This window comes from Grampus griseus (genome assembly GCF_964374135.1).
Source record: "Grampus griseus genome assembly, chromosome: 13".
Lineage (NCBI taxonomy): Eukaryota > Metazoa > Chordata > Mammalia > Artiodactyla > Delphinidae > Grampus > Grampus griseus.
The window spans coordinates 6,740,514-6,753,492 of NC_139007.1; the positions used below are offsets into that span (position 1 = coordinate 6,740,514).

General features: G+C 37.1%; 1 protein-coding gene across 1 annotated transcript in view; it reads left to right on the forward strand.

Moving 5' to 3' along the window:
- The window catches only part of COL19A1 (collagen type XIX alpha 1 chain), a gene marked incomplete at both ends in the record, with an annotated part of 350,042 nt that overhangs the window by 47,470 nt on the left and 289,593 nt on the right, over positions 1-12,979 (forward strand). The window contains 3 exons of the mRNA XM_082669016.1: positions 4,046-4,126; positions 7,867-7,992; positions 9,038-9,100. Of these exons, the coding sequence (XP_082525142.1) occupies positions 4,046-4,126; positions 7,867-7,992; positions 9,038-9,100 (270 nt within the window). The remainder of the gene's footprint in view (positions 1-4,045; positions 4,127-7,866; positions 7,993-9,037; positions 9,101-12,979) is intronic.

Consider the following 12,979-nt stretch of genomic DNA (forward strand, 5'->3'; position numbering starts at 1 on the left):
AAAATATCTTATTAAAACCTTTTTCCTTTAATAACTGTATAATATATTCCCTTCTCAACACTGTTTAAATTAATTTGCCATCAGATGTGTGAAGCATAGCTATGTATTTCCAACTATATATATATATATATATATATATATATAAAAATATATAGTGTGTGTGTGTGTGTGTGTGTGTGTGTGTGTGTGAGAGAGAGAGATACGCGGGCCTCTCACTGTTTTGGCCTCTCCCGTTGCGGAGCACAGGCTCTGTACACGCAGGCTCGGCAGCCATGGCTCACGGGCCCAGCCGCTCCGCGACATGTGGGATCTTCCTGGACCGGGGCGCGAACCCATGTCCCCTGAATCGGCAGGCGGACTCTCAACCACTGCGCCACCAGGGAAGCCCTCCAACTATATTTTTACATATATTATTTTCTGTCTATTTTCACCCATTTTTCTCTAGCCTGTGAATTTAAAAGAACTAGGTTATGCCTTAAAAAATAAGGTTATTAAAATTAAATGTTAGTAAAAATTGAAAATATTATACAAAAGTAAGCTTGGTCTAAGTTCCTATGTCTTGAATAGAAAGGACTGGAAAAAGATGAAATTTAAGTTAAATGGTTCTGGTGTTTTCATTCAAGAACAATAGGCTATTTATTCATCCTCAGAATCACAAATGTTTGTACTGCAGACTATTTTTCATTAGCTTATAATGTTTCTTTAGAGTTCTGTTGGACTGAAACACAACAGTAGGTCATTGGACGAGAACGATTGTCTAGTAAAACCCTTTCAGATGAAAAGTTTCTTTAAAAATTATATTTGATGCTCACATGGTACAGATTTATTATTAATTTCCCAAAGGCCTATAATCTTTAAAAAGGGGGATATATCTAAATTTGATGACTTCACATTTTCATATGGGTGGAATGATGGGAAAACCCATAAAAATAATCTGAATGCAGGACACCAATAGGAATTGTTAACGCAAAGCCCTTAACAGTTCAATTTTGTTTCAAAAGTACGGTTCTGTGCACATACATGTTTGGCCAGCATATTATTTCTAAAGGCCCCTGTGGAAGGCATCAGAGATAGATGACAGATGGATAGATAGATAGATATTATATATATGTGTGTGTGTGTGTATATATATATATATATATATCTCCAATAGAATATTATTTTTAAACTGTCTTCTCTTAGACACAATGAACAAATCAGTGAGAGTGTCATAACGAGGGTTCAGTGATGATTATCAAGATACCCCAGAGCAGGAGAAGCCAGTTCTGGACATAAGACATCATGGCATCAGGGAGAGTGAGCTTGCTTGGGGATCAGACAGATGTGATTGTAAATCCTAGTTCATCCACTTAATTCTTATGATCTGCTAATTTATCTTGCTCACTCTTAATTTATCTGAGTCTCGGTATCCTAAATTATAAAATAATATTGGTAGACTCGTTAGTTATAATTGCATGGCGTATGTGCCATAGTGCATAGTATGTGGTCAGTTTTCTGTGTATTCATTTATTTATTTGGGGCCAGACATGCCGTTCAACCTGGCATAAAAGAGCGGAAAACAACAACAAAATCTGCTCCTCTCTCAAAGATCTTAAAGGCTCAGTCTGTGTCAGAAAGATGGATCAAGTATGTGTCAGTAAATGGTGGCTGCCAATAATAATCACCGTATTAATTGTAGTGACAACAGTCCTAGACAGACCTTTCAGAAAGGTCTCTCCAGAGTCAAGGGAGGAAGTGGAGTCCAGCAGCTAAAACTCAGACGTGTGACTTCCATGGGTGGAGTGTAGGTAGATGGGAAGTGATCTTCAGGGGATTCTAGTAACAGGAGTAGGGGTGGCGGTAGCCCTTGCTGGAGCCCTGGTGTTGACTGGAATCTGATCTCCTGCAGGACTAGCGAGGGCAAAGTGGGGAATGGCAAGAACCAAAGAACATGAGGATTAAGATAAATTCATAACCTTTGAGGGAGAGATGACAATGAGAGAGGAGCAAGTTATTCCAAGAGTGGGGTCCTGACTCCAAGCTCCCGTCTCAAGGTTGAGTGTTGTGTCCTGTGTCTAATTAACTTTTTACTCAAGGGAACAACCTGAGGCTGAAGAATATCGCTGTGAGTCCTGATGAAAAGCCACAATGGGAAAATTATAGTCTCACAACACTTCCATAGTTTAATGTGGAATCTTAGTTCACTTAAGAAATAATATTAAAGCCATGTCACGATGATGGAGCTTTAGAGGAGTCACTGTTTAAGTTAAACAAACAAATAAAATACGTATTTTACTTTTTAAAGATTCTTGGTCCTACTAAAACTCTAAGTAAACTAATATTTTTATTATCTCCATACAAGCTCTGTGATTTATAAGATCTGTTGTAACATGAAAATGTTTTGTTTATTCAGAACGTAAGTTATCAAAAAAACCTTCTAATGATTAGGTTTTATTTTACATATACTACCCGTGTGCTTTCGTGCAGAGAAATAGGTGACAAAACTGATAAAAGAATTTTTTTTTAACAAAAAAATTCTGTGTGACAGGGTCAGTGCATTCTCATTCTAAAGCACTATGTCAGTGAAGGATTCTAAAGCAACTAATGAATTAAAAAAGCATAATTAAACTAGGCTGATTGTAGTTTCAGTGTCATGGGTACTTTATTAGGTTCTAATCCATGAAAAATTGATCATCTATCTTCAGTTAAGTAAAATAATTCATATGAAGGCCCTAGCACAGTGGATGATACATAATAGAATTTCAGTATGTATTGACTATTTAGATAACAGTGTTGATGATAAATTAGTTTTAGTTAAGGAGAATATTAATTAATTGGAGTCTCTACATTCTTCATTCTACATAATGGGTATGTTACTGCCTGGTGTTTCATTAGACTATGTAAGACAGTGTATTTAAACTTTATAAATAAAAGTTTACTTCAGTAACCTTGCAAAAAGTTATAGAAGAGAAATCATTAAGTTTCACTTCATCTCAGAATTTTGCATTGGCTGCAAATCTTAGGCTGTTCATGAAGCCAAAAGATGTCTGGAATTCTTAATGCTTTCTGTGAGCTGAATTGATTTTGTTCATCTCAGTGTAGAGTAATAGTTACAGCTTTTTCCCTCCTTTCTTGCTTTGTTGGTGTTGGGTTAGAGATTCAGAGCTAACCTAAGATATCTGCTTTCTATTATCATAGGATTATTATATTATTATAGTTGGGTCTTACTATAGAAAGTACTTACTGACCTCAAAGAAATACATAATCTAGCTCTGTTACACTAGGAGACAGAGAAAGATGTGGAAAGAGGAGAGAGAGAGAAAGAGAGAGAAAGGCGGGGAGAAGGGGAAGGAAAGAGGTTGTTCCTGACCTATGTTATATGTCAAATCATCATAAGATTATTAATTAAATTATTAAATTTACAACCACAAACTAGTTTGAAGCAGCCTCTCTGTGCATCTGTCATATTGAAATTTTGTCAATAGTCTGTACCATTTACTTTCTCTGATGTGGTTGTTTGATCTTGCACTTGAAGACATGATTGTACTTTCCTGAAACTACTTTTAATTTCATGTCCGAATGCCAACAAGTGTGGATTTGCTGAGCAAATAGAAGAATCAATTATTTTTGTAAAAATACTGTGAGTCATGCTCAAGAGTATGCCATGTAACATAAAATCCTTAGGTATTAGACAGTATCCATGAAAAGTAGATAAAAACTAAATACCTTTTTTTTCTTCTTATCGTAGTGCATTCCTCTCTTTAATTAAATACTTCTTTTTGATGGTTTGAAACAAGGAGCAAAGATCTGCAATTGCTCTATTACTTGATTTCCTTTACATATAGATTTATCTCAACAGCCGAATCCATTTCTGTTTCTCAAAGGGTCCATAAAATCATGAATCCTAAATTAAACAAAAACCGAAATATCTGCCAGTGATCTATTTGTATAAATATTAGCTTCTTTTTTTTCTTTCCAGTTAAATTACCATCGTTCCCAAATGCCTAAATGTGATTTTCAAAAAGAAAAATACTAATGATATATCTTATTACTAATTTTTTAATAGGTTGAAATTCACCAACTTCAAATCTACTGTAACTCGAACTTCGTAGCTCAAGAAACGTGTTGTGAGATATCAGCCCCTAAGGTAAGCTCAGTTTTGGGGGTGTGAAGACTGTAGAAGGCCAGTTGCCTGGGCTGTAGAGTCGTGTAGGGCAGCACTGAACGTCTTCTCTTGAATCCAGGCGAGGAAACAGTTCCAAGCAAGAGACCCCTCATGGGGCTGTCCCATCGTCTCTTGTCACAATTTTAATCCCAGTGCTTCATCTTGAACTTCAGGAAAGATATGGCCTCACTTTGGACTCCACATGAGTAAAAGAGAACTTATGCCTTTCTCACTAAACGCGCTCTGACGGTAGCATCAGCATTTTCCAGTTACAGGGGTTTTACGTCTGTGATTGTACGTTATTCTCACTCACTTCCCTCTCCTAGCCGTCACCCTTCCTGGCCAGTTTTCCTTTGTGAGAGATTTTTCACCTGCACCTTCCCCTCTCCTGTTAGCGCCGTGGTCCACCTTTACCTCGTGCTTGGATCGTCGCATTATTGTGTCATCCTCCTTCCCTGTCCCCACATAGCCAGAATAAGTCTCTGCATCACTGCTTTGTAGGTTCATTTACCTTCTTCCACTAAAAATCTGTTATTCAGAAACACCGATCTTCTAGATATCGTGCTAAGCAACAAGGCTGGCTGACGTGAATAAGGCACATTCCCGATCCTCTGCTCTTCTCACCCTCAAAGCCTTTGGTTACTCCCTGTTTGCAACAAATTAGAAATTCAGTTTCTTAGTCTCTCACTCTTAATATTCTCAACCTAACTTTACAACTATTACTTTCTTGTACCAACCTTCCATTAAAAAACCCCCACTAAATTCAGTACTTTCTGCATCTCTTATTGCAATGGTCATGTGTGTGTCTTATATTATTAGATATAGTTGTATTTGCTTTTAATTTATTCAACTACCTTTGAAACTCATTGAGGGGAATTGCACTTTTGTACCCTTCTTTTTGAACAATGAACCCTTCTTTTTGAAACAATGATTATTGCTTTGTTTGTAAAAGATGTCAAAACATTGTTTCTTGACTTGTTGACTGGTGTTTGAAAGGGATTAATTCTGAAAAGTCTTACAGAAAGAACATATGAAAAGTAAAAGGTGAAAATGTTATTCTTTGGGTCAGATTTCCCAGAAGTTCTAAACTTACCATTGAAAATTGTAAGAATATTTATCCATAGTTTAGTAGTTCAAAAGTATTTTTAACTTCTATCACTCACTTTGGGCAGTAGAATAATAATGTGATCAACTGACTCAAAGCATAGCTAAGTCTGTAAAAATTACATGTTTTGCTAATGTAACTTGGTTTTATAAACCATATCTCCAACCCAGTTTATGGCTCTCATTGCAAGGAAAGCCAGCCAAATATCTTTCTATAAATATCTGAAAAGGTAATTAAGAATGCCAATCTACAGACTTGAAACACCTAGACTTCCTGGAGGCACACATTTAAATCTTGAAGATGTGAATTCTCCAAAAGTTTTTCTTTAATTAATTATGCTTCTTTTATGTGAGAGCTTTTAAAATACGAATTTTCCCTGATTGAAAAGTAACAACATGATGTTCTGAGGTACCTAAATATTATACTCTTGACCAATAGTCACTCCAACTTGAATTACGAGAAAACTGTTTAAGGAAATAGGTGATGGATTCGATGGAGTGGCTCGATAATTAAAAGCGGTGACATGACCCCACACATCATGAAAAAAAATTTTAAATCGTGCTTGAAAAAGATTTGGTTTTAAAGAGTAGAAAAATAAGGTAGGAAATCATCTCCAACCTTGGAAAAAAATAACAAAAGACTGCTTATTTTCCTGCTGATAAGTATTTGGGGCGGACATCACCATTCTGTTAATCGTTAACAGGAAATGAATATGTGCTATACTTACATTTAATGGAAATATATATTTTGGAAGGTAAATAGTTATATAAAAGATACTTAAGTACATCTGTTGTAATTTTGGCATCAACTATATTTTTTGAAAAATATTTGAACTCAGCAAATTTTAATGTACTCGCTTAAAAATCTGATTTTGTCCTGTAATTTCAAATCAGACATCCTTTCTGTTAATAATATTTTATAGCATATTTCAAAAGTGAAATTTATTCAGGATAATCTATAAATATACTTCTTTGCTGCTATTAATTAGGGTTTCTCTTTCTGAAGCAGTCAGATTTCATGACTACAGACCTAGACACAGAGAATGAAGAATAAAGAGGAAGAGAGGAGAAAAGCAGCAACATTTGTTGAAAATAAAGGAGAAAGATGATTAAGATTTTGAGGGTTTATTAACTAAATATGTGTTATATCAAAACCAGAGGTTTTATGAAGCAGGGGATCCTTACTTGTACATCTTATGTTCTCTGTAGGCACTTTTTGGAAAGTGTGGGCAGTTTTATAGTGAAGCCTGACACATGCTTTTAAAGTCTTAAAGTAGTGAATCAGTTATCCAGAGCAAAACTGTGAGCTCGGAATAGGTCTTGATTATCTAACTGAACCCATGGGGCACGGGGCAGGAACTGGCTGGAAAATCATATCAAATCATAGGACATAAATGGATCATTTTGGTGATAATCTTATGTGTTTCATTCTAATGTAATTTTTAGACTTGTGGACTTGGAAACTTATGATAACTAAACAGCTAATCATTAAATCTGCAGAGAGTAAGTGTGATAGAACTAGTGGTAAAGACAGGAAACTAGTCCCAGTTTTTCTGGGAGCTATTTTTCTTACCGTGTTTACTGTGCTCACAAGCATTAGAATGCTACACACTTTTTCAAAATATTATTTTGTTTGAAAAGTTATGTATGTTTACTATATAAAATTTGGAAAATACAGCCAACTTCATAGAAGAAAATAAATATCAACCATGATCTCATTGCAATAAATAACCACAGACAATATTTTAATTTTGTATCCTGACAGTATTTTTCCAGGCATATATAATTTGTAGTATATAAAGTAATGTGTGAACACTTCCCCCTAAAATGCAAATTCAGAGATATGAAATTGCAAATTCATGAAACTGCAAATTCAGAGTTACAAACCGTGGTAAGGACTCTGGTAAATGATATTGAGAGGAAAGGATGCATTTATCTTCTTCAGATGGCCATCTGGATTTATTTTTTGACAGAAAAAAAGTTCATTGCTTTGTAACCAAATTTCACTTCATGTGGCCATCCCCACATGTTCTGAACACACTGGATAAGTTATAAAAGTCATCACTTGTCTGTTACAGTGGAGACTTTTGAATAAAGAACAATGGACTGGAATAAGATATACATACTTTGATTAAATACATACTACCTTAGAGCATAAAAAGAGTTTATTTTCTACTTTTACATGCGTTTATAATCATCTTCTTGAACTAAACGATGTTCTAAAAGTTCAAATTACATTCTTTTATTTTAAAATTTGTTCCCGAAACACATATACCAATGTTATTTGTATAAAGTATTTTATTGTAACAATTGTAATTCTTGTAAACGTTTGATATTACTGTACTTGTCATAAAGTCACCTATAATAGCTTTCGAATTTCTCACCAAAACCAACAATTTAATGCATTTCTAGTGTGTTGTCAGTGTAATAAAAACGTAGGAGTCTAGTGAAAAGGCAAAGTCATTATGGACTTTCACAGGTTGGTGTCAACCTTTGGTTATTAGAAAGAAGTTCTTGCAAGAACCTCCAGTCATGTCTAGTTTGGTGAGAGTCAGTGCTGGGAATGTCACCGCATTTGGAATTGACCCCATATCCTAAAGCCTCTTTCTGGATTTTAGTGCCCAGAGCAGCATAGCTTTGGAAGTACTGCAGCATCATTGGTACCCGCTCATGCCAGTAGAATGTCTGCATTTCTGCCAGCAAAGCAGGAACTTACAGACCAGTGCCAGTGCATTCCAAACAAGGTATGCTCCCTTTCCCCTATGCCCACGGAAAAGCCACGCCACACAGTGAGCCAGGCCCTGCGGGTGTGGCCCTGGTCTTTCTCTTTAGTGTGCCTGGGCCTCTCAGTTGCTGGGTGGGTTAAGAGAAGGGGGTTGGGGATAGGACCTCCTGGATTTTGATCTGGAGAGTTCTGAGGCCATCTGACCTTCTTTCCTGGGTAGGAAGTAGAAGAAAATAAAGGGAGGAGCCACCTGTACAGCAGCTAAGTACAAGGGCATAACACATGCCAGGAATAGGCTTCAATTCTGCAAATTCACAGATGAAGGAAACGCAGTGCCTGCCCCTCAACGCATACCCAAAGATACTCTACGTAGTGTGGGGACTGTGTCTGTCCAGTATCCCAAATATCCACCCAGCTCTCCTTTCTGCAGTGAGTTGTACAGGAAGTGCAGAGGAGCTCTGTTATTGCCCAAAGAATTTGTTTTGCTTGCCCCTTCCTGGTTAGGAAGCCTGGGCCCGTTGGGCTACACAAACGTCTTTTGTGGATGTTAATGGCACTCAGAGGCCTGAGTGATCTCTGATGGCTTTCCTCTACACCAGTACAAAGGGAAGGGAGACTTGCCCAGCTTCTAGAGCAGAAGGTCCCCGGCACCATGACTGGATGCACGCTTAGGCTTAGGGCATCCTGCGCCACTTCCCTTCCGGGCTGGAGTAGTGGTGGGGAGGGTGAGGTGGGAGTTTAGAGGAAGCTTTCATTTCCTCAAGTGAATAGCTCTGCACAGGAAGCTCCGTGCTAAAGGCTAGTACGAGGTGCAGGGTGCGTGGAGGAGAGCGCACGTTCCAGCCCATGGAAGGTCTCGGGGAGGAGATGATGCTGGCGGGCGTTTGGAATAGGGGGTATGAGCCTTATGATGAGGGGAGAAGGGCCTCCCAGCGGAGGGACCTGCATCAGCTCCCAGGAAAGCAAAGCTTTGTCTTACTATTGTCAACTTCTTATTTATAGACTATGGGGTTTTAGTTCAACATGACAGAATATTTGATAACACAAAATTCATTTCTGCTCAGGGAGAAGCAGGATTACTGGGAGTTCCAGGCTCACCTGGACAGAAGGGGGACAAAGGAGAGCAGGTAAGACACCAGCCAACGCTGTCGGGACAAAAGAGGATTCGTCCAAAAGTGACTTCACAATTGTGTCCACCTCATGTTTCTGTGTCCCATACAAATGCACATTTCTGTGAAAGGCTATCGAGGGCTGTATTTAAGTGCTGATCACTGAAATAAGGAAGACTATATTGGCATGTAAGTCTGCTTTTGTATTCCAACTGGAAGGCTGGCCTAAAATGTACCTGTAAACCACAAGCAAAACTGTGAAGCAAGAAAGTGTCTTTTAGTTGGGCTCTAGCCTTCCTTAGCATTTTCTTCCCCAGATATGTGACGAACTCCTGTTTCTCTGTCTGCTGATAGGTCTCCACTGAAGATTCTTCCCCACCCTTTATTCATACAGCTCACCTTTGTTGAGCACCTGCTCTGCATAAGGCCTAGTGCTGGGTGTTAGAGTGGATAGAAGGAACAGGCTATGTTCCAGGATTTTACATCTGGAAGGAGATAGAAGACCTTACAAGGCCACACCAGTTAGGTGCTGTAGGAGGGTTGCAGGGGCCCTGAGGTAACAGTCTTGGGGAGACTGGGGAGAGAGTTTGCTAGAGAAGATGGTGGGTGACCTGGACCTGTGCAGATCTGAGTCTAGCCAGGATCCATGCTTTTCCTTTCTCCCTGTCCTTCTCAAAACAGAGCTGTCTATTCCTCACTCTTTGAGTCATGTCTTTTTATTAACCATTTTTTTAATTGAAGTATAGTTAATTTACAATGTTTTGTTAGCTTCAGGAGTACAGCAGAGTTATTCAGCGATATATATATATATAACTGACTCTCTATATATAAGTATATTCTTTTTCAGATTCTTTTCAATTATAGGTTATTACAAGACATTGAGTATAGTTCCCTGTGCTATACAGTAGGTCCTTGTTGGTTATCTGTTTAATATGTAGTAGTGTGTATATGTTAATCCCAAACTCCTAATTTGTCTCCCCCTCCATCTCCCTCTGGTAACCATAAGTTTGTTTTCTATGAGTCACGTCTTTTGTTAGCTAACTAGGTAGATTAATTCCTGCTAAGATTAGGAGTTGATTATGTTCTTACTATCTTTCCAAGGTAGAACAGATTTAAATTCTTTTCATGCCTTAACTTGGAAGTCCATGGTTCTAAATTATTTATATAATCTACGTGGACTCCTTATTTTAAAAGGTAAGAGACTGAAGTTTGTGAAATGACTGATCCCTCAAAGTTGCACAGCAAGCTTCAGCCAAGCCATCCTTGGTCTTTTGACTCCCAAAGGAGGGTCCACCATTGTACCTTCCATGGGAACTTCTGGCACCTAAGCAAGTGCTTGAGAAGAAATATTTGGGTTTGGGATGGGCATTTATTTTTGCCCTTGAGATCACACTTGTTTATTTTTGTTACTTTTGCTTTTGGAGACATATTCAAAAAAATTATCACCAAGATGTATGTTGAGGGGCTTACTGCCTATGTTTTCTTCTAGGAATTCTATGGTTTCAGATCTTACGTTCAAGTCTTTAATCCATTTTGGGTTAATTTTTTTGTATGGTATAAGATATTGGTCAAGTTTCATTCTTCTTTGCATGTGGCTCTGCAGTTTTCTCAGCACTCACTGTTTATTTATTTTAAAATTTTTATTTATTTTTTATTGAAGTATAGTTGATTTACAGTGTTGTGTCAGTTTCAGGTATACAGCAAAGTGATTCAGTTATCTATATATATTCTTTTTCAGATTCTTTTCCCTTATAGATTATTACAAAATATTGAGTATAGTTCCACATGCTATACAGTAGGTCCTTGTTGGTTATCTGTTTTATATATAGTAGGGTGTATATATTAATCCCAAACTCTTAATTTATCACTCCCTCCTTTCCTCTTTGGTAACATAAGTTTGTTTTTTATGTCTGTGGGTCTATTTCTGTTTTGCATATAAGTTCATTTGTATCATTCTTTTTTAGATTCCATGTATAAGCAATATCATATGATATTTGTCATTCTCTGTAGGGCTTCATTTAGTATGATAATCTCTAGGTCCATCCGTGTTGCTTCAAATGGCATTATTTCATTCTTTTTTATGGGTATTATTCCATTCTATATATGTACCACATCTTCTTTATCCATTCATCTGTCGATGGACATTTAGGTTGCTTCCATGTCTTGGCTATTATAAATAGCCAACACTATTTATTGAAGAGGCTATCCTTTCCCCACTATATATTTGTGACTCCTTTGTCATAAATTAATTGACCATATATGTGTGGGTTTATTTTTGGATTCTCTGTTCTTTTCCACTGATATATGTGTCTGTTTTTATGCCAATACCACACTGTTCTAATTACTATAACTTTATAATATAGTTTGGAAAGAAGATCCATCTATATGCTACCTATAAAATACACTTTATATGTAAGGACACACACAAACTGAAAGCGAAGGGATTGGAAAAGATATTCCAATCTTTTGCAAATGGAAATCAAAAGGAAGCTGAGTAGCTATACTTATATCAGACAAAATAGACTTTAAACAAGGAATGTAATAAGAGCCAAAGGTGGGTTTTATATAATGATAAAGGGGTCAATCCAACAAGAGGATGTAACATTTGTAAGTATTTATGCACTTAACCCAGAAGTGCCTAAATATATAAAGCAAATATTAACATTCCTAAAGGGAGAAGTAGTCAGTAATACAATAATAGTAGGAAACTTTAATACCCCACTACATCAATGGATACATCATCCAGACAGAAAATCAATAAGGAAACACTAGCCTTAAATGACAGATGAATCAGAGGAACTTAAGAGATATATATAGAACATTCCCTCTGAAAGCAATAGAATATATTCTTCTCAAATATATATGGAACATTTTCTAGAACAGATTGTACTTTAGGCCATGAAACAAGTCTTAATGAATTTAAAAGGATTGAAATTGTATCAAGCATATTTTTCTGACCACAGTGGTATGAAACTAGAAATTAATTACACGAAGGAAACTGGAACATTCACAAATGTAGAGATTAAACAACATGCTACTGGGCAACCAGTGGGTGAAAAAAGAAGTCAAAAAAGAAATGAAAAATTACCTTGAGACCAAAGAAAATGGAAATATAACATACCAAAATTTGTGGGATGCAACAAAAGCAGTTCTAAGAGAGGAGTTCATAGAGATAAGTGCCCATCTCAAGAAACAATCAGAGGCTCGAATAAACAACCTAACTTTACACCTTAATGAACTAGCAAAAGAAGAACAAATGAAGTCCAAAGTTAGTAGAAGGAAGGAAATAAAATTTAGAGCAGGGCTTCCCTGGTGGCGCAGTGTTTGAGAGTCCGCCGGCCGATGCAGGGGACGCAGGTTCGTGACCCAGTCCGGGAAGATCCCACATGCCATGGAGAGGCTGGGCCCATGAGCCATGGCTGCTGAGCCTGCGTCCGGAGCCTGTGCTCCACAATGGGAGAGGCCACAACAGTGAGAGGCCCGCGTACTGCCAAAAAAAAAAAAATTAGAGCATAAATAAATGAAATAGAGACTAAAAATACAATGGAGAAGATCAATGTAACTGCTTTTCTGAAGAGAGAAACAAATTGACAAGCCTATAGCTAGCTAGACTCACCAAGAAAAAAAGAGAGGACTCAAATAAACAATAAAAATGAAAGAGGGCATGGTACAACTGATACCACAGAAATAAAAAAGATCATAATTATTAGAAAATTTATTGTATGCCAAATCTATAAACTATACAAAATGTATCTTAGAGTTATAATGTATTACATAATTTCCCATTTATGATACATTTAAAAAATAATAACATTTGTTTTAACTTCCAGACTACACAAAATTCATAATGGCAAGAGATTTTAGTGGCAAGGCAATGACAGCTGGGATAAAATAAAT